Source organism: Indicator indicator, chromosome 4, assembly GCF_027791375.1.
Source record: "Indicator indicator isolate 239-I01 chromosome 4, UM_Iind_1.1, whole genome shotgun sequence".
In the NCBI taxonomy this organism is placed as follows: domain Eukaryota; kingdom Metazoa; phylum Chordata; class Aves; order Piciformes; family Indicatoridae; genus Indicator; species Indicator indicator.
This window is the reverse complement of record NC_072013.1, coordinates 28,018,558-28,044,439: the sequence shown is the minus strand read 5'-3', so window position 1 is coordinate 28,044,439 and position 25,882 is coordinate 28,018,558. Positions and strand designations below refer to the sequence as shown.

General features: G+C 39.5%; 1 protein-coding gene across 1 annotated transcript; it reads right to left on the bottom strand.

Moving 5' to 3' along the window:
• Nucleotides 1-3,176: 3,176 nt before the first annotated feature.
• Nucleotides 3,177-9,976, bottom strand: WDR89 (WD repeat domain 89). The gene is given in 2 exon segments (XM_054400497.1): nucleotides 3,177-4,809; nucleotides 9,873-9,976. Coding segments are annotated over 2 exon segments (1,305 nt in total). The 3' UTR covers nucleotides 3,177-3,608.
• Nucleotides 9,977-25,882: the final 15,906 nt, after the last annotated feature.

Here is a 25,882-nt window from a genome sequence, read left to right as displayed (position 1 = left end):
GTGTCAATTGTTTCAGGAGTACAAAAGCTTTTCTGAAAAACTGACACTGCATTTAACTGCATCTACACAGAGCCCCCATTACACTTGGGCTGGGCTCTGCCCCAAGGGGCATGATGCCTTCCCACAAAACACAAGATGGAGCTGTGTGAGGCTTAGAAGCTGGGCACCTACATGCTTGGGAAGCCTGTTTCTGAGCCAGCACTTCAAATAGATTGCTGCCTGTAACACCATGACCTATGAGGCTACATTAGATTGCTGGCCAAGAGAAACCTGTCATTCAGAAACATAGAACAAAGCTTGCACTTTTGTCTTTACTATGTTTTACTGTATCAGCATCTTTGCTAATTAAGATTTTAATGTACATAAGCAGCTATGTCCATGTGTATGCACAGGACACGTCATATACAATTCAGCCACAAAATAGCATGTGATTGACAACTAGCTAACTACATTCCACCTAGAAATGAATTCACACCTTTATTTAAATTTGCCAAATAATTTCTGCCATCCCCTGCAGTGTGGGCAAAATCCTACACTCCTCTGAAAGAAATGATGAAGTTCCCCAATGACTATGAGATGTCATCTTGACAAGTCTCTTACCTGAATGACACAAAACAGTACCACAGTACTGAAGAAGAGGCAGCAAGTCCATATGCAATGAGAGCTCAATTACAGAGAAAAGACAAAATTTAGGAAAGTGCCAAATGTAAGAAATTTTCTTTGCATGTGTTCACAGCAGGATAATCTCCTGCTGCTCAGAAGTACTGTACAACAGGTTTACCATCATCTTTGAACAAAGATGGGCAGTGTTTTCTGCACTTAGGCAGTCTATCTGGATTTTTACTTTTCATTTACTGGAAAAAAATCTCATACTGCTTCCGGAATTAAAGCTTCCCCTGGGGTTAACCGATTCAGCGAGTGATGACTTCTGAATGCCTGCTACTTGAACATAGTTTCAATTACATAACTTTTATGAAGGTCAAATATGTTTTTTAAGAATGCTGAAGCCAACTTACAGACATCCAAACTAAGAGATTAAGTACAATCAGAGAAGCTAACTGCCTAGTTTGAAGTATGTTTTTTATAGGATCACATACCTCTTCTTCCTGTGAGCTGTGCTCTACGGAACAGTGTCTGCAGTTTACCAAAACAAGCAGTGCTAATTACTTGCTAATGTGTGCTTTCCACCTATGTTTATTTTGTGGATATTAACTTGAAATAGTCAACACAAAAGAAAAATAAATTAATCAAGCATTTTCAGAAGCAACACAAGCCTGAGTCTCCTGACAGCTGCTATGATTGTGCAAAATTTTAGGATACACATATACATTTTTCTCCTTCCACTGATATTTATGTATGTAAAAGGGAGAACTGAAGTTCTTGGGGAAAAGCAGAGCTTTAACTGCAATGAATACCAATTTGTTATGTATTAATCCAATTCATAAGCAAGATAACAGATACTAGTCACACACTTCAAACACTTCAGTACCAGAACTTGCATCTCTGCATTAATTCAGAGACAGCTGGCAGACCACATCAGAATCTCACTCAACAGACACTTGAAAGCAAGCAGGGGCATTTCTGTATGTAACACACAAAACCGTCTTCAAGAAATCAAACATCAGACAGACCAAATGACCTTACTCCACTGTGTGTGTCAAGATTCCAATAGGTGAACACCTAAAAAAGCAATATATATATTGTACTTGCAATGAAATAGGTCTCAGAATCATTCTTTAGCTCCCCATTCCCAACTACGGGTACTGAGTCAAGTCAGGCTTATAAGGGCATTATGGTAATTCAGAGGGGCTTGAAGCTTTTGGACCACTCGGCTACAAACTGAAGTTCACATAAACAGGCAACTGCTAGTGACCTGGGAGTGTCATAGCCAGATGTGTCATAGCCCTGACACTCGCTGCTCACGCTGTCTCAAAATAGCACAAAGTATCAAAGAAGGATGTTTGGTGTAACTTGAATTTAACACAAGTAATTAAAAAAGCTAAGGGAAATTAGATTTTTAAATAGAAGCTGTACTTTCAAAAAATCAGCAGCAACAAAAGCAAGCAAATGACCTTAATTATCACCAACAGGCAAACACAAACCAATCCATTGTTCTGGATGAAGGACACTAACAGTTTGTAAAACATATCATGTGTAAACTTGATACTTTTGGTTGGATAGGGTTTGTTTTCATAGATCTGCAGCACGGCTGTAACCCTACACTAGAGGTATCTTCTGTACCTCAGAAACCACTTTTGAACTCCATTCAAAACATGTTTTGAAAGATTTACTTGCCCACCCTTAGGGAAAAAAAAATAAAACCAACCCCTTTTAATTCCTTTGCCAACTATTCCATGACATAGCAATTCTTAAATGCTCTTGCAGTTTTCAGTTGTAGTCCACATATGTTAAACAGGTGGCATAATTACCAACCACCATTTGATTGCAATGGTCCTCAGAAGTAATTGTGTGTGCAGAGTCAGATGCACAGGCTGTAGTCTGCCAGTGGAGCAAAGTAAGCATAAAGACTCAGCTCTTGCACCACATAATAGGTACTTGGTGGAACACTGAAACAAAGCTGTCCTACGGAGATATCCCAGCATAAAGTCTCTCTGTAAAGAGAAACATTTCTTAGAGGACACACACTAACTTCTCTCAGGGTCCGTTGAAGTCTCCTCATAGTGGCCTGTTACTCCACAAGGAGTCTCAGAAACAGTGTTCATTTTGAGGTTTTAATATTCCCACTTAACATGTGATACCAGCTTATTTCACATGCATGACTTGGGATTTTTCAGCCCTACTGCTGTAACTGTAACATCAATTTCTTTAACCACTGAAGATCTCTGCAGTCTTCCAGGTGCAGCCCCCCCAGCCCAAGATGCACTTACCAGGAAAGAAGGAAACTGCTTGCAAGATTCTTGGGTATTTTTATGAAGGAAATATGCTCTAAATAATGCCAGTTTAACAGTCCTCATACACCTAAAAATTAGGTGCTTGGAGTCATCTGTTCCTGTTTGGTTGAGTGCATTCATGTCTTTGCTATGAAAAATATGGCTCTATCAGCTGTTTCTTTATGAGCTTGTTATAAACCAGTGATATGACGGAGCAAAGCAGAACTTACTTTCTGTTTCATCAAGAAGTAATTCCCTCAGGCATTAAGATGTGTCATAAAAATCTTTTAATATATTGAGCAATTTCATTAAGTTTTCTGTAAAGAAAGCAATATCCATCATGAAGTACAAAAGGCTTTAAAATGTGCCAGGGAATTTCAATGGGAAGGTAACAGATTATGCTAGCCACAGGCCTATATTACACATTAAAAAATGTTGGCTGAGACATTAAACAACTACAGAAATATTTTTATGTAATATGACTTAAGATCTATTGTTCAAGAATTCAAGAATAAACATTTACTCTTTTCTGCTTAATATTAGCAACTTTAAAAACCAAAACAAGGCATTCTTCTGATGACTGAAATACACTCCCAGGTAGAATTCAAGCATCATACTTCTTTCCACAGAATTACACCAAGTAAGTCACTGCCAAGCACTGCCTGAGAGATTAAACACCAGGAAAACTCTACGTAGCAGATTCCCACTTCCAGAATGTTATTTCTTCCTGCTTTTGGAGGAGCTGTTGTGAACTCTTACACTCTTCTGCACAGAAGAAGCAATCTTCAGGGATGTTTTCTTTGTGAGGGACCTTTCCACAGCTCCAGGTTTCCATAGTAACAGCTGAGCATCCTCTCCACCCGTCAACAGAGACTCATCTGTTAGGTTCCAGCAGAAAGAGCGAACAGTGGCAGAGTGTCCTCGGGAAAGGGTACCCACCAGGCTCAGTCCATCAGAGGCACAACTGATCAGGTGAATGTTTCCTGTGGACGTTCCTCCAATAAGAAAGAGTTTGTCTGCCTTCTCGTGGTACAAGCCACCTACCAGGTAATGTAAGCTGTCATTTTCAATGCAGACCGTGTCTCTGACATCCACAACATGCAATAGGGTTATTGGTTCGTCGGTAGCTAACTGAGCAATGTCCCACCAACAAAATCCCTCATCGTGCGTCATGCAATAGACCTGTTTATAATCTTTCCCAGACCAGCCAATAAAACTTACTGATGAATCTGAATTGCAAGTTGACACCAAAGCATCATCTTCGTTATCCTTGTTAATGTCAAACATGTTAACCAACCCATCAGTTGACCCTGAAACTACCAAATTAGGTTCAACAGGATGAAAACAGATTTTAGTGATATCATCATTGTGACTTTCAGAATAGACTCCCAAAGGTTCTTTAGTTGTGCTGGCACAGTTTGTAATACCTCTTGCATCCCAGAACACCAGAAATGTGTCCTTTTCAACTTTTTCCGTTCCAGCACAAATTATGAGATCACTGCAGTTGATATCAAAGCTGATGAAAACATTGGAAGGATAGCCACTAAATATCTGTACAGGTTTCTGAGTTGCTAAACGAATATCCCAACATTTGACTGTACCGTCACTGCACGCTGAAAACACAACGCTGTCACACGTGTGTGCAAATCTGACTCCACTAAGTATCCCAGGATGGCTACTGTACTCCCGTAGGAAGTTTAATGTGTCCCTGTTATAGACCCTAATTGACTTACTGGAACAGGAAACTGCCACAGAGCAACTGCTTTCAGACTGAGCAGCTTTGGAAATGTCTATGTCCAGCAAGTAAGCAGGCTCCTTGCTTAGTGCAGAGCGTTTTGCTATGCGCAGACTAGCAAGCTGCTCCTCAATCTTCTCCACTGCAGTCATCTCAAACGCTGTTCCTAATGTTGTCATAAGACTGTAAGAAATAAAATGAAAGGCAAGTTTTAATTATAATATTCTGAAATAATATTACCTTTAAAATATCTGTGGAAAGGCACCTTGCACAGAGATAATGCATCAAGTCGAAGTTCAATTATCCTGCCCACTACAACTTCATTTGCAAAAACAGAGCACCGGAAAGGACTCCCCAAGTTAATGAGTCTCTTGTGCCTGTAAGCTCAACAACATATAATCCCCTTAAAAGATTAAATAGTCTATCTGTGAATCCTGTGGAAGTCACTTAGCTAAATTTGCTTTATTATTTTTATAAAGTAAATAGCGTAGTGATGTTCTCCACAAGTGGAAGGCAAATGAAGTCATTACCACTATCTAATGAGGTATAATTTTTGTTTTAAAAAGTTCCTGGCAGTCAGAGCCCACAAACGGTTTCATCAGTACGACTGTAGAAGGCTCCTTGGGTGAACTGTCCTGCTATTGGATGCAGAAAGGGCAAAGGACAGGCAGAGAACAAGACCAAAATTACACAGAACTGCAGCCTGAAATGGCCAGATGAGATGAATTTTACAAGTATTTAGGTGCCCAATGATGCATGTGAGCACCTATCAACATACCACAGAGCACCTAAACAGGCTACATTACATCAGTGCGATTCACTGAAATAAGCAACTTTGGCTTCTTCTTCAGTTCTCCTATCAACCAAAATGGTTTTTGAGCCTCCTATAAAACCACACAATGCTGGCTTTTAAGGCAATTGATAAAAATCTTCCCCTCAGAGGCAATTCTTATGTGGCACTAGTGAACCCTTATGGAAAGCTAAACAATTTCAGTTATGCATAAAAATTCAGATTTTAACAAGAAAACCCCAAAATAAAATTCTCTCACATCTCAAAACTGGTGTGCCCTAATGAAAAACAAAACAAAAAATTCCCCTTTCCAAAACACAAAGGAAATTCTGTAATCACAGTAAAGAGCAAAGGCTTTCTTCCATTTAGAGTCATGAAAAATACTGAAGCATTTAAATTTAAAAGAGATATTTGCCATTATAAACAATATATGGTTTTAGCGCGTTCACAAACCACAACCACTTTTAAAAGAAAAATAGAGGTCAGGTATGTTGTGTACACATATCCAACCACTTGAATCATTTCTGGTAAAATTCCAGGTTCAATTAGACTACTCTTCTGTGTTTAAAACCCCCCAAACATTGAGGGAATCACAGCAGGTTCTAGGGGGTCACCACTCCAGTGACTTCTCACTGCTACAGATATTTCAGGTAAAGCGATGCTCTAAAACCTCCTCAAGGACTAGGTCAGCACCCAATCCTAGTGCCCACAGACACTAAAGGACACTTTTTGGAAGAGAAACAACAGCCAGCAAAACAAAACAGAAAAAAAAAATTGAAAACAAACAAAAAAATCCAAACAGAAATGGAGTAAAAATCAGGCAGAGCCTGAATGCAAAAACCCCATAAAATTAAAAATCTTCTCATGCCTGCCCAGCTGTCCTCTCAGATGTGCAAAAATGTATCTGCACATTATTCTTCAGGCTGGAGTTTTAGGGATGGAATAAGCAAGTCCATCTACTACTTGTTTTAGGGTAATTATTCTAATGGTCCATGAGAGCCTAATAACAAAGGAAAAGCTGCTGTGTCAAAACTGCATTCTGCTTTTTCTCTCCTCTTGTCGTTATTTGTAGTTTCAGGGTTCCTCCTATTTGGTATGCACAAACATTCATGATGCCAAATGAGCAAATTCTTAAAAAACAGCTTAAGTAAGCACACTCATAAAAGCTTAACTCCCAAGTCACAAATAATCTCACTAAGCTATTTGACTCAGTAATATCCTGACAATAAGGTCCCCAGGTTAATCTTCCACATCAAAGCAATCTTTCAGAGAACATCTACAAGTAATTTTTACCATAAAATGCAGACATCCTGTGGAAACTCCTTTTCCCTCTGACGAGAAGTTCAACATGTTTTCTGGCATTAGCCAGTGTCCAACCCTACCCACAGAGCTTACTCCTTACTTACTTTTCTGGGTATGTCCTTGCATGGAACAAGTTGTTACTAGAATTATTACATAAAGTGAACTGTTCTCAAACAGTGCTTGCTACACTGCTCAAACACAAAACTATTAAAACCCCATGCAAATTAGTAACTTGGGTTTAATATTAAAATATTTTCTTATTAATAAGGAAAACTACTCAATCTAATTTAATGAAGAATTACAATGGAAGCTTCTATTTAAATATCATTTAAAAAACACATCCTTGAAGGTGGAGAAAGGAGTTTTCATAAACTAGCTATCCTGTCATGCTATGGTTACTAAAAAAATTGGGTTCTCTCTGTAAACTTTTTGTAAGAAAAATGTAGTTTTCCAGACTGTCCTGAATTTCTAGCTCAGACTTTTTTTATACTCAAAAGGCCAAATAAACTCAAACAGACATGTTCCTGACAAATGTCATCCATTTGGAAAGCCAGCTGTAGTTGTTTAAATATTACTGACTCTGATAGAGAATGAGCAGTTTCTACAACACTTGTGTCAGAGCTTTTACTGCTGAGGAGAAAGAGGAAACTACACATTCCCAGGAGTTGTAAAAAGCCAGAGCCTGCAAAAGCATGATCATTCAGATTTAATAGTATTTTCTGGGAAATAAAATTAGCCCAATATAGCTCTTAGGCTTTTACTTCTGAATGACATAGGTACATCGCTTCTGAAATATCAGAAAATGCTGGTCATGTGTCCAGAGACATGTGCAGTTTAGATCATCAGGAAGCTGAAGGGTACAGTTTTCAGTTCTATTCCCACTGCAACAACTAAGAAGCCTTAACGTGAGGAAGAAGTTCTTCCCCATGAGAGTGGTGAGAGCCTGGAATGGGTTGTCCAGGGAGGTGGTTGAGGCCCCATCCCTGGAGGTGTTTAAGGCCAGGCTGGATGAGACTCTGGCCAGCCTGATCTAGTGTGAGGTGTCACTGCCCATGGCAGGGGGTTTGGAACTAGATGATCCTGTGGTCCCTTCAAACCCTGACTGATTCTATGATTCTATGAACATTATGTTTGATGACAGCCAGGATTTTTCTAAAACCTCAGTAAAATGTCTGCCCTAGTAATAAAGTCTTCAGACTATTATGAAATTGTGATTGAAGGTTACATAAACAATTCATGCTCAAACTTCAGGGTGTAGCTGCCAGTCCTTCCTTTTCATAAGGGGAAGTCACTGTTGTATTCTGATGAGAAAGTTTAAATGGCAGGAATAGGATCTGTGTTAAATTTATGAGACAAATAGGAAACAATGGTCTCCCAAACACAATAGAAGATAACTAAGCATTGGACTGCAGCCACCTACAAAGCACATGATGCTCTGCACTACCCAAAGCGAATCACTTTTAGCTTAGCACTCCTCAAGTTCAACAACAACATAGGTATTTGTTTTGTTTCTGCCACAAATAATCCTCTGGCAAAGTCAGTATCTTTGAAACCTGACACACTTTGGATATAACACAACAGCCAGTTGTGATGATCAGGGAGGAAAATTGGTTGCGGTACTGTGACAAACTGTCTGACACAAAGACTGTGTACAGAGACCCTTGACCTTGTTCTTGCACTGTTTCAGTCTCAGAAGAAACCACAAAGAGCAACTGACTAAAAAGTCTTCTTTCCCCAAAGTACCTCCTTTGCTCAGAACATGAGGTAGTTAATTAAATTCAGGTTCTTCACCTATTCCAACTCACAGTGGCCTATGGTCTGGATCTACAGTCCCACCACAGACAAAATTCAGGTGACGTTAAGGTGGCATGAAAACACCACCACTTGGATGACACACGAGTATCTACGGCTAGTCACTCGTGTTTCAAACAGAAGTCCAAACCTATCCTCAGTGATTATCATTCCTTGTATCTAATAGTTGCATCTCTTATTTGCATTCCCTGAACAACGTAAAGCTATCTTTTACAGTTTAACCCTGAAACTTCTATGTTATTGTATCTAGTCCTCTGGAACCACATTCACATGATCTTTTCTATGTATTAACTCCACAGTTGTATGCAACCCTTGCACATCTCCTTAATATCACACCTACCAGAAACAACAAGCTTCTTGAAGGACACTCAAAACTTATTACATCTTGGGAACTTAGAATAAATACCGTACTTTGAAATAAGCTAAAATATTTTGACCTCTGGGGCATCCTACAAGGCCTCTTTAAGATACAACAACAAAACCCCAACCCAAAACCAACCAAACCATCCAACAAAATAAAAACAAACAAAAACAAAACAAGCAAAAAAATCCCAAACCCACCCTACCCACCTTGTATTTCTAGAATAGAAGGTACAAATCGGAAGGGATGCTAAAGAGGCAGGAACAGTTTTCAGATGCCTTTGTTGTGTATTTCTCACTAGTGGAGTTTGGAAAAAATGACACTGCAAGACTAGAAACAAACAGCCAGGGGTGCCGAAAGCAGGCCTTGCCAATCACAGAGAAATTAAAGCACCTATCCACACAAACTAAACATTTGACATTGTCTTACATTGATATGCTGCTGTGCTCTTTGTGCAGTATTCTAAATGTTGCAGTCTCAACTCAAACCAACAGGCTCCTCCTCAATCCATCAAGGTTTTTTTTTTAAAAAACTAAACCAGCAATTCATAAGTTATTTTCCTTTTCCTTTTACTGGTGTACACAAGATACTACCAAATTACATAGTTGTCACTTTCAAAAGGGAACATTAGCTCAACAACATATAGAAGCATAAAATTAACTCCCTGAAAAATACTGTGGAAAAAGTGGGAGAAATGAAACTTTGCCCCATAGATTAAATTATTATTATTATTATTTATTATTAAATAATCAGTAACATAAGAGTAACTTATGAGTAGGAGGGTAGAAACACGTAATAAAAATGAAAACAACCTGTAGTTTTGGCAGTCTTCCCTGCAGAGGTCAAATACCAAAAATAGCAAGGGATCTGAACAGCAGTAGATGACATCTTGCATTGCTCTTTCCTACTATAAACAATACAAACAGACCCTCCCTTTATTTCCACCATTATTAAAAGTTCAAGAACAAACTAAGAACAAACCTGGATCTCTGGGAAGCAGAAAGCAATTCATGCATGCAACATGACATGTGGTTTGCATTTTAAAAAAAGAACACAAAGCACAAGGTTGGCTGAGGAGAGTGCATTAGTACGCTGCACTTCACGAAAGCAAAATGCCTTTAGAGACCTCTCCTCACTGGCACTACCTCACAACAGAAGATGGATCAGCCAACTGATCTAAGCACTAAGGGAAAGCACAAAACACCCATCAGGCATGCATAATTTCTGCAGGACGCAAACTTCTATAGTTGATGTTGTTATGTTACCAAAGTAGAGAGATAAAGCGCTTTTCCAGCATTCCTATAAAACCATTTTAAGGCAAAGAGAACATCATTTAGCCTATCAAGCAGGAAGGGAATAAGACGTATGAGAGGCTAAGCTCGTACGAGATGTAAACTGCCAAGAGAATTATTCCATCCTTTCAAATCAGCTACATCTAGTTTCCTACTATAAAGCACAGCACATAATTTTGCCTTTGCAGTACAGAGAAAAATATTGTATCAAGAGAGCAGAAAGAAAGAAAGATAAAACACCGCCACAACAAAATCTATGGGAAGAGAAAAAAACAGGGCTAGTAACTACCTGCCTTTCATGAAGTCAGTTCCTACCCTCCCACCAGTACAGACCTTGGGGGGTACAACCTGTTCAGCAATGGAAAGAAGAGCTCTATGTGGGACAGAGAACCAAGGAAACGGTATTAAACAACAGTGTTAGTTAGAGGAAAAAAAATAAAGAGTCAGAGGTAGGAGAGAACAAAGGGATGTCACAGGTGCTCAGTGCTTCGGGGTTCAATAATATCTTTAAAAAGGAAACTGTAAGTTTTGTGTACTCATCTTTTGGGGGGTACAAGCAGGTGTTCAAGTCAATAGAGTAACAAAACCCTTTTTGAAGTATTATACAGGATATCCATAGAGAGAGAACACACAAACAACTTTGGGTTTGACTGGGTGTAGTTTTAAATGCATAAATCATAAAGACAATACATTGAATATTTTCAAAGGAAAATTTTAAAAATTAGGGTTTTGGTGTAAGATCTTACATTTCCCCTAGAAAGACTTATTCTGATTTTGCATACAACACTGGAAAATATGGCAGAGGCAGGTGAGATTTAGAAATGAGTTAACAGTTTGACTTGACTAACTGAAACTCTACTGATATGAATTCATGGCCAAAGAGGTGGTAAAGAATTGCAAAGGACCCAGATGACAAGTCATCCTAAGAAAAATCTAAGTGCAGAACAATTCAATGTACAATTAAAACAGTTCAAATAAGCCAGAAAACACCAAACTATAAAAAAGTTCAAATTACTAATTTTGACTTGAAAGTTAAGCTAAAACTGTTAAAACGTGATGCTCAGAGAACTAAACTACCTTCTCCAGAACTATTTAGGAGAGCTAACATACTCTAAGAATCTGTGTCAAAAATTATTTTACCCATGTTTGAGATTTTTCCTATTTCAGTCTTTTCACCCAATTCCATGCTAGTGACACAGACCTACTAACAGCAGCAGCAAAGTAAGCTCTCTGTCTCCTAGCACTGACCTCACCAGGTAGAGGATGTTATTGCATCCAGGTGTTGATGAGGTGGTCATCCAATAAAAGAGACTGCAAAGTAATAAGAGGATAAGAGATGCTCTATTTTGCTCTCATGGCTATTCTCAGATCAAGCTGACAGAAGCTTCAGAAGCAATCCTATTTTAAAAAGGCAGATCTGAAAGATTCCCAGGTTAAATTACAGAGAGATACTGTAATGGGGACATTTATTTTCTAAATCCAACATATTATTCTTAATTTTTGTAAAGAACACTGTTTAAAAACCCTCTGCAAAATCTGATCTAGGCCTAAATTGCATACTCGTGGCCTCTGAACAGGTAAACAACAAACTCTGCATCCTCAGATGGATTCTACAGAACAGGCAAAGGCTGCCAGGGAAAGTGTCCTGGCACCACACCTCAGCATTTGCACTGGAGCAAGTCTCTAAGATAGAAGTTTGTGAATACAAAATTGTGCCTACTGCCTCTCCCCTCTCCTCCCAGGCACAGACAATGCCCAATCTCTACTCCAGCCAAGCACACTAACAAGCAAAGCATCCAGATCATCATCTAAAAGAAGGGCAAGCATCTACAAGGGAAGTCATGGCCAATTCTGCAACAGTCACTCTCCAACAATCACGTCCTCCTTGGATTGGACCCAGGATAGAAACATTTCACAAGGAATGGAAGGTGGACGATATATGTACCAAATAGCTCCAAAAAACTTCAGTCCAAGTGCTATGCAAACATCAAGGCTGCCAACTCCAGCAGATGCTAAAAAACTCAGCTTCAGAGCACAGCACCTTTGTGTTCTGGTGTCTGCTTGCAATGAACCATGGCTGTTCAGCCAGCTCACTGCAGAACTTGAAGGGAATCCAAGTCTCAGCCTTCTGCATTTGTGCTTATCTCACCAGACCACAGTGACCACAGAAAAGTTACTTCCTTTCTCTTGCGAGCACCTCCCACTGTAGGCACCATATTGACATTGCTTTTTGTAACCACAAACATAGGAAAGAAGATACAGAACAAATCAGAGTCTCAATTATATGTACAGCCAGCAACTGCTGGAAATCAAATGTGTGTGGTACAACATTCTCCGACACATAGTGTTAAGGTTTTCTCCATTCACATTTCCTCAATATGACCATAATCAGCTAAGAGAAAGTTCACTCCTTTTTCTGAAATACTTCTCACACATCCCTTCCCTAACAGTATTTTCTTTTGTTAAAAGGTCAAATAGCTTCCTGTTTGGCTTCACACTATAGCCATGCACCAAGATGGTCACCTCACAGATAAAGAAGAGAGAAATAAAGCTATTCATCCAAGTGGATTGAACAAGAGCCTAATCTATGAACACTGATTCTGGCAGAACAGCGTATTGAGTAATTCCCAGCAAGCTGCAACATTCAGTCTTTCTTAAGCAGGAGGTATTTGCCCATCTTGCAATACTTACGTACACAAACATTAGCAAGTGCAGTTAACAGCAGAATTTCAAATGAAAAAGCCCTGTTCTGAACATCTACACCACAAGGAATAATGTGAAAGTCACAGTAACACCACACTATTGAAAAGTGCTTTGATGTCCTTTCAAGTTTGGGATTACAAGAAAGAACTCCAAGAGCAATGATTTTTACGGCCATTTTAAGGTGAACAAAACCACTTCTTGAATGCACATCCCCAATGATCCACCCTACTGAGGAAGGTGAAAGGAAAATGCAGCTGCACAAATATTTCAGTGACTCTGAAATAACAGCATTTGTTTCCTTCAATGCAGACATTGCCACTTGGTATCAACATCCTCATATGGAAAAACGAATGGAAACAAGGAAGAAGACTCTTCCCAAATATTGTTAAATTTTGCTGAACGTCTTCCAAAGAATTTGTTTCTATGCCACAGGAAGCCTGGGAAATTTCAGCCTAAATTTAGCAGCAACTGGAATAAAAGGGTATGAAGAAATTTAGCTACAACAGGAAAAATAGCTGCTACTACCACACACTGGTGCCAAAATGCCTATAATGAGATAAAAATGTTTTATTTACCAGAATAGTTTAGAAGTTTTCTTTACAACAGCAATTTAGCTTAAGCACACTTCGTTACTAGAGCTCACTCTTCAAAACACAAGACCATTATGTTTAGAAGACTCTTTTCTTAAAAACCCAAGCTCAAAGCAGCCATTGCAGTTCTCATCTGCAGTAAGAATGTTGCTGGTGAACTGGTAAGAAGATTATTGTCCTACCTCTGCCGATGTGGCACTGGTCTTTTCCGAACACATCTATGTGCTTGGCAATTTTTAACACTACACAAGCACCATTGCCCAAACAATTCCCTGCAGTTCCAGATATACTGCACAAGCACAAACATCTGTCAAGCTTAAGCAGGGGAAATGACTTCTCCTCATTAGCTTCCCAAGGAACAAGTAGATCACCAAGTTACCTTCGCTGGTCACATCCTACAATATCCATTTTTTGTACTTAGCTAATCCAGAGCATCATCATGTCAAGGTAATTTGTCAGACCCTCTCCAGCATCAAAGCAACAGGAGAAACTGGAGATCCCTGTGGGCCCATGCCAGTTCACAGACTATCAATTTCCAAAACATGCTCTTTGTGCACAGCCTGACAGCTGGAGACTCTGCTGAATCCTTAACATGCCCTAAGCTCAATTTTCAATGCTTTGTAGCAGACAAAAGGAAAAGATGTCATGTAAGTGACAACAGGAGGATGGAAGAAGCTGAAATACAGAAGTTTGGAACTATGTTGACTCTATCCTGTTCAGGAGAACTTACTTTTCAGTCTACATAAAAGATGTTAAGGCATCAAGTATGTGTACATTGTACCCATGCAAGACATCCACTTGAGGTCTTTTGTTTTCAAGAGCCTTTAGGCAGTGTTTACACTTGAACCATATGCAGCACTCTAGTACTAGCGTCATCAGTGCCATGCACAGATAAAAATTCATTTTTCCCTTTTCATGACATCCAAATGTGACAGGTTGGACTCGATGATCCTTGAGGTCTCTTCCAACCTTCTTGATTCTATTATTTATTATTTATTCTATTAAAAAAAAAATGCACAATGATTTTCCACCATACTGCACTCTAAGTTCACATTCAACTTCTTTTCACTATGAGAGTGATTTGGGACTCAGTCATAAGAAATGGAATAGGGAAAGGGAAGGGCAAAAACCCAAATACACAGGTACTGATACTCAATCCTTTCTGATCAAGTGGCCTACTCTATGCAGCAATTCAGGCAATCCCTGCTGGCAAACCACAACAAAAACCACAGCACTCAGGAAACCCTGAGACCTGGGTGAGGAATTTAATTCTTCTGAGATCCACACAGACCCTTCCAACATCTTTGGCAGACAGTGTTGCCTCAAAACAACACAAAGGTAAAAGGCAAAGTCAAGAGCTTTATAAATTTTAGTAAGCCTGCTCTCAAGACATGTTTGTTCTCAATACTTTAGTCAATCCATATTTCACAGGGTCATAGCAGGTTGCTAGCAGGGCTCTTTGCTGAAGCCTGTCTCTTGATAACTGAAGCAGAGGATGGGTCAGATGATTCAGGGAATGGACTGTTTATTTTACAAGTAGCTGGGATGCTTTGCCTTGTATAGCTTGGCAAAGACAAAGACTGAGATATGATTATTATCTACAAATACATCAAAGGAATAAACACTGGGGAGGGAGGGGGGCTACTCAAGAACAATGCTGGCACAACTGTTTAAGAATATAAACTGACCATAACTAAAATTTAGAGCAGAAATTATAAAGTTTATCTTTCAAAATAGTTTCCAATTAAAACAGTGGGGGCAAAAACTTTGACTGTTTTAGACTATATTTACAGCCTCATCAGCCTGGCACCCATTGCTGCCCTTGCACGGCAAAGAACATAGAACGGAAGGCACACAGAAAAACACACAACTCCAGAGATAAGCTGGCTCATCACTTCTGGAAGACACCACAGTGCCAGGCAGACAATAGCAAGACACACCAGTTGCTTACTGCATAGTTTCAGAAACTGTAATGAAGATCGTGCTAAGAGGGCACATGTGTGCACAGAGAGAACGCAACTGCAGTGTTAAGGTGGCTCCTCTCCTCATGCCTCTGAAATTGTCACAATAGAAATCTTAGGACTTCAGCATGCTCCTCCCAGCAGTCAGATCGTTCTGCAATGGCTGCTGCGTGGGGGATGCAACACCTCTCTCAAGTCTGAATGTTTATCGGTCACTGCAATGTAGAACTGAAGACTTTTTGTCCTGCGCTGACAGCATCTCTCAGTGCACCATAAACATGACATCAGCGTGGCTGCAAACGTTCACTAAGGCAATCTCACAGTGAGCTTGCAAGGCACAAGGGTGTCTGACGGACACAAGCTGTTATTTCGCACTCAGCCCACTTGATGTCACTAATGACCACCACTCAGGAGCAGCTCAATGGCTTCCAGGAGCTACAGAGACCATTTAGACCAAGCAATTCAAAAGCAGAGTCCTTACTTTTCTTGTTATACTTACGTATTCCTATACTCATTTTAATCAGTTCGGATAAGGTGATTGTCTCCTTCAACAGAGCGACATTTGAGGAAACAAAAACTTAATTTGCCATGCAAGGCACAGGAAAGAAGCCTGAAGTACTGCAAAGAACATTATTAAGGTATCAGCATTTATTTTTTTCCTTTTAAAAGCCTCAGACCCTCTAATCAGACTATTAATTACAAATCACAGCCTTCACTTAGAACTGTCTAGCATCAAACACTGAAGAATCAAAAACCCCAGATTCAACTACACTACAACTTTCTGATCTGTCAAAGAGATTAAGAACGAGTTACAGACTCTTTTTTTAAGCTCTCATTTTGTGAATTCAGTTCAGAGCTTTTGGTCTTTCAGAATTCCTGACATTGCAAGATGAGACTCTGATATTTCCATGCAATGCACACAGAAGCATACAGATAACAACTGACTTCTGTGCATCTGTATTTGCTTTTTAGGCATCCAGCAAGTGTTAAGATCATAAACACCCATCACTAAACTTTCCCAGGAAGTGTGAACAAACCAAATCCAACAGGTAAAAAACCCTTTCTCTGTTACACTCATATCTGGCTCCTATGAACATTACTGAAGAATGATCATTCAGCACACATACGTGATAACATTAAAGACATTAAAACACTTGAATTCATTTTTCCTTAAATCTAGTTCTTCCCCTTTCAAAACCGGGTCACATACTTCCTTAAATATATTTACAGATCTTGAGTAAACTAAAATCAACTTCACTTACCTAAAAACACCAAAACCAAACACCAAAACAAACAGGAAACCTCCACAAACTGTAAACAAAATTTGACTAACTCAGGTTTGCTAGTAAAAGAGCTGTATGTTTCTAAACAAGAATTTTTTGCTTTCACAGCCATCTGCTTATCCCTTCTGATTCCACAGGGGAATAACAACCCTTAATTCCATCTCTCTGTCATTCCCATAGCAAAAAACATGTAACCATGCTTATTACTAAAAGATCCTCAAATTACTGAAATCGGTATCTGAAACTTGCTATTCTATGTACTGCTTGCACAGCTACCTCCATCTATAAGCAATTTGCCAATTTTAGTTAAATGGTGGGTTGTCATTTCACCAATTGAACTGCTTACCAATTGTACAGCACTTTGTACATCTTATTTTCAATGGGAAATTGAGTAATAGCTTTGCCTAGAAGTACGGGGAAAAAGAAAGATGACAATATCTACAGCTAGCTGCAGAGATGTGGAAGTGGAAAGTTGCTAATAAAGATAAAAACAAAAATAAAAACAACATCTTAATTCAGTCAACTACAATCAAAGTGAAACTGCAGGAAATACCAACACTTTCAAAGTTAATTACTGACAATTTTTGTTTAAAGCAGTTAGTTTAAACCAGCATAAGATTGGAAGATATGGAAGTTCTAATACACCTGTTTTTTCAGAGATAAGATTCAATTGCTATATGAAATGAAGAATCAATTGATTTTTCATTAAGTTTTCATTCAGCTGGAAAACTACACAACTGAAGAGAAATAGCAAGTACCCTATATAAGACAAGCCCTATGAGAAGAGGCTAAGGGAGCTGCAGTTGTTTAGCCTGGAGAAGAGGAAGCTCGGGGGAGACCTTATTGCTGTCTACAACTGCCTGAAGGGAGGCTGTAGCCAGGTGGGGGTTGGTCTCTTCTCCCAGGCAACCAGTGACAGAACGAGAGGACAGAGTCTCAAGCTGCGCCAGGGGAGGTTAGGCTGGGTATTAGGAAAAAAGTCTTCACAGAAAGAGTGATTGGCCATTGAAATGCCCAGGGAGGCGATGGAGTCACCATCCCTGGAAGTGTTTAGAATAAGACTGGATGAGACAGTGCCATGATTTAGTTGATTAGATGGTGTTGGGTGATAGGTTGGACTAGATGATGTTAAAGATCTTTTCCAACGTGGTTAATTCTGTGACTTCACTGTGGCCTTGTAAAACAAACCTCCAAGAGCAAAACAGTAGGGATTAACAGGTTTTAAAATACTCCTCTATCTGTTGCAACTTTTAATCTGAAACTAAACATTAAGATCACCTCAAAACGTGTTCAACAATACAAATAATAACAAATTTCTGAGACTATGAACAGTCTGCAAGTGCCTTCAGATTAATGAGAAAAGAGGGGGTAAAATGATGTAAAGTCTGTAAAGGGTATAAACAATAGTACAGATGGTTCATCTTGCAAAGGAAATGAGACAAGATAATGCAGTAGTCCTTCTGGACTGAAACACCTGACATCATTGAACAGAACAAAACCACATCAGACTAAAGAGTTTTTTAAGAAAATACTAATGTGAGCTTGTCAAAATGGACAAGGGCACAATATTTTCTTTCTGCCACTACTTAGAAAATATTTTGATTGTTGGAAACACTTGAGTGTCCTGTATAAGGCCTACAAACAAGACAGAAATCCCTTTCTAAGATGGGACCTTCAGAACAGCTAAATGAAATTACTAGTGTTCATCCTTGAGTATGTCTTTCCTGTGATATAGATTGGCTTACTTTCTTCTTCCAATGAGCTGTCCACACTCTGTCCACCCCATTTCCCACTTCGTTCTCACTGAAATACTTTTTTGAAACTTGTATCAAAGTATCAGCTAAGGCAAAAAAACACATCACATAAATCGTTTATCCAAACTGTTTAACCTGAAGGCAACATTTCCGCAGAGACATCCTTCTACACCTACCAAGCAACAGTCTACTAACTACAATTTCACGCTCCCTCCCATTTATTACAGAAGCTAACACAGAAGCATTCTGCTTGGTCATGTCCATGCACCAAGTTATTTCCATACTTAACTACCCATCCCTAAATTAAACATTCGAAGCTTCTTTACAGACTGCGCTGAAGGTGTCCCATCTCTGCACACTGACTGCACCAGCCCCACAAATTAATCAAACATGCTTCTGTCAGAACCAGCACCAACTCCATTTGGTTTGTAGGTACAAAGTGCTGCAGTAGAGAGGTCCTTTCCACGAGCTTCAAGAGCTGCTGATGGAAAAACGGGTACAGTCTGAGGGCAGCCTTGAGGTGAAGAAAGGGAAAGGAGGTGGCAGGAAGAAATGAGAGAGGAAAACGCACCATTGAGAATTTAGATAACCCTTCTGCTATAGGAAAAGGGACAATACAGGAATGCGAGAAGGGAAAGAGCTAAAGGAGAAGGGGACATTGGGGTCAGGATAAAGTGTGAAGAAGGCACAGGAACATTTGAAGTTGAACTTCCTAACTCTACATGGCTCTAGGCAGCACAATCTTTTCATGCCTTTCATATGTCCTCCATTGTCTATCTTGTACCTAATCTGCTTGCAAGCACACTCATCTCCAAGTCTCTGATTCTCAAGTCTCAACACACTTTTTAATGTCTGATGTGAATTCAGATGGGAGATGCTGACCTACACAGAAGACATCTTTTTACTCACCAATTAAAACCAAGTCCTAGAAGTCTGCACAGGTGACTTCACATTGACATGGTTAATCAGCATGGTAGTGCCAATTTCCTTCTGCTATGCTTTTTTTCATAAAAGCAAGAAATCTCATTATTTGCATCATTACAGGAAAAGCATGTCAAAGCTACAGAACTCATCTGGGAAGTGCTGTCAGTACATAACAGCAATCTGATTTACATGAGACCTCCCATGCAGTCAGGTACAGAGCAGAATCTAGGATTGCCCAGCAAAGAACAGTTGTCCCAAAAATGACACAGTAAAAGAAAGAAAGAAAGAAATAAATTATAAAAACCATCTTATACTTAGGTATATTAAAAATACCTGAACATCAATCCTTCCACATACATATGGACTCTTATATGGCAAAAAAAGATAATTGTTTCCCAAAAGTCTGAGAACAAACAAGAAATATCCCAAGCCCCATGCCACTGTTGATGCATGCAGCATGTTTTGTAATACCTGTTGATTATATAAAATATAATTTAAGCACATACATGTTATAGGTTTGGGAATAGTTTCTACAACTGTTTTTTTTTTTCTTCAAAAACACAAGACAGTTTTATTTCACTTTTCCCCCACCCTCCCAGAGAATAACCCAAAATCAAACCTTTTATTTCTTTTTCTAACCTTTTCCAGATTTTTTTTTTTAAAACAATTGTTTCAGACTGCAACTGTTATTTGAAAAGATCCCCATCTTCACTAAATTTAGATGAGGTCAGCTGGTACTTGCCAGTGTAACTTCTTAATAAGCATATTTTATCTGCCGGTACAGGTCCTAATTTTAAACCTGTCAGCCCACAAGCAGCCAGTCACAGCTCTAACCATACACGCCTGCTCAAATTAGCCCTCATGCTAGCCCACTCTCTCCCAGACACATCAAAGCTAGAAAGGGTGGTCAGGCCAGTGCCAACTCTAGAGCAGCCCTCTCGCCCAAGACGATCCCCCACAGAGTCACAGGCCTCCCCACAGCAACGCTCACATAGCAGATAGTGCCCTACAGCAGCCCTTACCCGAGTCCGGCCCCTCCAGGGGGTCCCTCCACCGCCCTCTCAGAGCTGCCCCATCCCTTCCTACCGCCACCGCCCCGTGCTCACCGCACCGCCCCCCGTGTGCTCCGCCCCCCGAACTCTCCCCTGAGATCCGATTGGCTGCTCTGGCTGCCTCTCCAGGAGACGCCTGCGTTCCCTGGCGGACAGGGAGAGGAAGTGACGCAAAGAAAAGGGATGGCTACAGGAAGCGGAAGGGGCTTGACCTTTTACTTCACTAGCCACTTTATTGGCTCCTCACGGTGGCGCGCGGCGTACGGTGAGCCGCGCCCTGTTGTCATGGCACTGGGGATAGGGGCCTTCCCCGCTAGGCAGGGCAGGAAGCTGCGGCCGAGAACTCGTCGCCACTAACGCTGCTTTAAGGGGAAGGGGCCGCTGCGCTGCGGCGTGAAATCGCGGAGAGGGGCCCACGAGGCTCCAGCTGTGCCGCGGGCTCGAAGTGACTGCTAGGCCGCGGCCTAGTGCCTGCTCTCAGACATGGCTCTGGGTCGCTGGCACCGTCCCTGAGAACCGCTAAAAGAAAATCTCATGTTGGACAGAGCAGAGTTCGAGAGAGTCATCCCAACGGCGAGCAAGCAAAAAGAATGTTTGACCTTTAATAATCACAATGAGCCCGTTTCTTGATTGTTCTGTCTCAAACGTGCACACCGCTGCTGGGAGTGTCTCTACACCGTGGCAGTTAAAATCAGATTTAGACAACTGGATCACACATGGAATTCTCCTTTACAGCTTTTTAGCTCTAACTGCCACTATCTAATACTTGTTGAGAAGCAGAGACGTGCCAGAATAGGGCTGTGGAAGGACATGCCCAAATCCATCAGTCTCTAGGTGTGTTGGAGATGTGCTGGGGTGGGGCATAGAGATGCCCGTCTCCAGGAATGCAGGGAGAGAAAGGATGCTTATTTTTTCCAAGTAAAGTTAGAGGTAGTATTTTGTTTGTTTTGGTTTCCTTTTTTTAAAACTTGCAATTTAATAAACTAGCACCTAGAGGGTTTTAGACAAAGGATAACATACTTAACATATGCTTCTTGTAGCTTCTTATTTAGTATTGTCCAAAGTATTAGAATTCAAAACTACATGCTCTAGCCCTAATTTATTTTCTGAACTGAAGTTGGTTTGGCCACCAACTGCAGTACTGCATTAAGTGACTATAATCTTAGGTGGATGTTATTCAGTGAAAAAAAGTACTTTGTACCTTTAGCTTTGTACCAATTAAAATCAGGTTTGTTTTTTGTGGTATATGCTGTAAGTTGTGGTAAATAATATTACCAAACATAGATAAGTAAATTAAATATTTCAAGCAGTATTTTTAATGACAAATATTTGTGACAGTTTAGTTTTCACTGCCTGCTTTTAAATTAAACCCTAAACATTTGAGCTGACTACATTCTTCCAGCAAGACAAAATAGAGCTTTAGATAAACTTAATAACATGGTCAAGTCACATGGATACTAACAACAGGATACAATAAAAAACATAACTCAAACCTCAGTTTAATGGCCTTAACTCCGACATGTAACAAAAGCAAAAAGTCAATCAAGATACTTCAAAGAATTGACAATTTCAGTTGCCTGCTACTAGTAGTGTCCAATATGTTAATTAGTTCTACATGATCCAGCATAACTACTTTTATTACTGCATCTATTTATGTACCTACTGGCACTATAATCCTTCAATGAATATGGAACACGTTTCTCTGATCACTCTTGCAATAGCATGAAACAATCAGTTCTTGTATTTCACAGATGCATTGATTCATCTAGACTTTAGCTTAAAATTTGCTTTCTAAATACTTTACTAGGACCAGATTATTAATACAGCTATTTGTACTCACGAGTCGTCACAGGTGCACAGCTCACAGCAACCTCTTAGCTATGCAGGTATCAAAAGAAACATTAATTCAACAACTGCCATGAAAAAAAGTGCACTTTTTTGTTGTTTATTTTTGCTTCTTAATTATTTTGGAGGCTACTTTTTCCCCCTGAATGGTTCATTGAAGACAGAAAAATATCTAAGCACAGGGCATCAAAGCACAACCCAAGTTACATGCTTACTGTTTTCACAGTAAATACCTTCCATCATTGTTGTGAAGCCTGGTCCCACTGAAGTTTATCTCCCAGGCCTAATCACTGGCCAGAGTTGTTCTGACTATTTCAAAACAAAACCTAAATGATTTCACTGAAGACAGTACTGAATTTAACACAGCATACATTATAATACTTAAGGCTGGATTTGTAAATGGCAATATTATGATGAGAAATAGTTTTAGTTAGTAGATTTTCATCTGATTCTCCAGGGTGGGGTAGTGGTGGGGTGGTTAGCATAGCCACATTCAACAAATACCTTCTGTTCACAGTGGAAACAGCTGCATGATCAACTGGAATGACATGCTTCTACAGACAGAGATTCTATATTCAGTACTCCCAGTTGAATCCAGCTATATTAACAGAAAGTACAGTTTTCTCAGAAGCACACCAATGCTGCTAAGTCACAGTATATATTAAGTCACAGTATACATATAACACATCTGTAAATTTCACCACAGTAATCACATGGCAATAACTGCTTCAGAGATTACTTGTAACTATTCACAGTTATTTTACAGACAGAACAAAGCAAAAGACATTTTAGAAAGGAATCCTCACCTTAAAAGAAAGTGGTCTGAACAAATCTGAGCTTCAGCATCATGAAGTCTAGAACTAAGGTCAAGTACTCAAACAGCAAGTTCCCTGGAATAAGAAATTTTTTGCTGTGTTGGCATAGTATGACAACAGATGTGGCACATACTGTCCCCAAGTATAGCCAGCAACTTCTAGGTGCTTCCATAATATACGACAAATTCTTTGCATTTTGCCTTTTTCTGTTTGGTTGGTTGGGATCTTTTGTTTGCATAAAATGCAAATCAGTGAGAAGCATGTTTCTTCCCACCCAGCAAAATGAAGTTAAAAAAAATGGAGGGGAAATTAAAGTATTGTTACTTTTAGAGTTGTATGCATTGTATTCAAAGCAGAGAAGGAGAGTATTTACATGTAGTTGAAATTACTTTTATTTCTAAGATGCTTTTACATAAATAACAGTTGTATGGCTCAGTAATTCTGAATGCTGCTTGTTTGCAGTTTTAACTGGAACTACTCAGGTAAGGTCTATCAAATAACACAGTTGTACCCTAACTACTTAGCTAGCTATATGTAGTTAGTAATTCAAGGTTATTTATGTGGTAATGTGTCATGGCCACCTACACCAACTGTTGCAGTACAGCAATTTTTAATCATCTTTTACATGCACATAGGTGAAGCGTTACATACCAGGGATTAAAGAACATAATCCTATCAGCGAATTCCTGGAGCTAAAGCAGTAGATAGCAATGTGATTTACTGGAGAAAAAGGACTTATTTTGAACATCTTCAAAAGTTATAGCTCATTGGATTGTTTCACTGTTAAGTTCTCATCTGTTTGTTACAGGGGGAGAGCTGGCAAATTTCTATCCATGACTTTGCAATTCTACCTGCAGAACTTGAGACAAAATGTAAAAATGAGGCAAATTTATTATGACTGATGATTATCAAGTTCCTAGATTTATGGAAGGTACTTAAATGCTTGATTGCTACTTAGTGTTGAATAAGCACTTAAAAAACCAAAATCAAATCTTGATTGCTATATTCTAATGCTATATTCTAATGACATCAAACAATGAAAGGATATTTTGATTGCAAAGTCAAGTTGTTGGATAAGGACACCATTTTTTAGAGGTCAGCTCTGAGTTAGAAGCCTCTGACTTCAGAGAACCTAAGCTATCTTTCCACATCTGGTGGTAAAGAGCTGCATCTATCATCTCTCTGCTGCAGGAATTCTTGATTTTAATAATCATGTCAGTAACAATGCTCACAATCTCTCATGACCTGCATGGAGTGCCAGTTTAAGATTTTATATTTGATCCTATTGAAAACAGAAAATTGGGCAATGCACTGTGGACTTCTCATCCTCCCTAGCTGCTGTCTCTGTCCCTAAAATGATGAGTGGGTGTTCCAGGCATTAGTCAGGTATGGAAAACAGACTGCAGATGTACCCTGGCTAGTGGCAAGAATTCTTTATTCCTTCCTGAGGTAGAAAGATCAAACTGGATGCAACATCAAGAGCCTTCCATCTGACTGGTAGTGAAGGGTACCCAGAGCACACCAGGGAAGTTTTACCTGATGGCATTCTTTTTTTTTTTTTCCTGAGTTGCACAGAGACCAAACAGGACAGCCACTGCCCTTCATCCTTGCTTTTCCCAAGAACCTCAATATTAAGCCAACACATTCACATGTGAGGATCCCGAATACAGCACAGATATGCAGTATGAAGCAGCTCAAATCTGCTACCTATTAACTTTTTTTTTCATCACTTCAAAAGCTGTGCTCTTCTAACTCCGAACTTGGCTGACATCAATTACAGAAGAGCAGCACCCAAAAGTCCAAGTTCAGGAGGGAAAGAAGAAATAGACCAGAAGCATATTTCAGAACCACTGTATTACAGATACGATGTTTGCATTAACTAGTGCAGTGTCTTATTAATATAAGTTTTGAAACAGACATTTCTTTGCACTGACAAGAAAGAAATCTCAGCAACTACATATTTTTAAAAGAGATCTAGTCATGCCTTAAAGTGATAAGTGATAAACCTGATAAGTGATAAAGTGATAAGTGATAAACCTGACCATAAGAAAAAAAGTTTTGGCTGTTTTGTTGGGGTTTTTTGTGGTTCTTTTTTTCAATTATATATTAGTGAGGTTCATGAAACTGAAGCCTGGACACAATCCCAATACTGTCACATAAGGCATCAGGGAGGAACAGGCCTGCTGCTACAAGGCAAGCACAATGCAGTGCTAATTAGTGTCAGTATGAATTTGAGTAATAGGTTTATTTAATTTACAGTTTTAGTATCTGCAGCAGATCCGCTGTAGTCTACAGCAATAACTGCTAAGCAATTAGTAGCCATTACAGCATGAATAATGCTGCAAACAGTAAATTACCAAAACCGAATAATTAAAGTACATGTTGTGTACAGTGGAAGCACCAGCAACAGCCTCTCTAAATTTTCAATTTAAAGATCTTTGCAAGTTAGTGGAAATCCGGGTCATCATGTTCTGAAATTTAATCATTCTGTATAAGGCAAACATGATTACATCCCCTTGCTTAACAGTGTGAGATCAGCAATTGCAAAGTAACTCTTCCTAACAGGCTTTTTTTTTGGCAATCTTCCCAAGGCAGTTGTGAACTTGATTAGCCACTAGGACTGAATTCCCTACAGCAGGAATTATCTAAATACGGCTCCTGGCATACCAGGAGAGATGATCAAGCATGTGATGGATTAAATAATGCAAGGGATTTTTTTTTTTTTGGTCTTTATTTGATAAAGAAGCAGAATGTACTTTCTGCTTACACTTG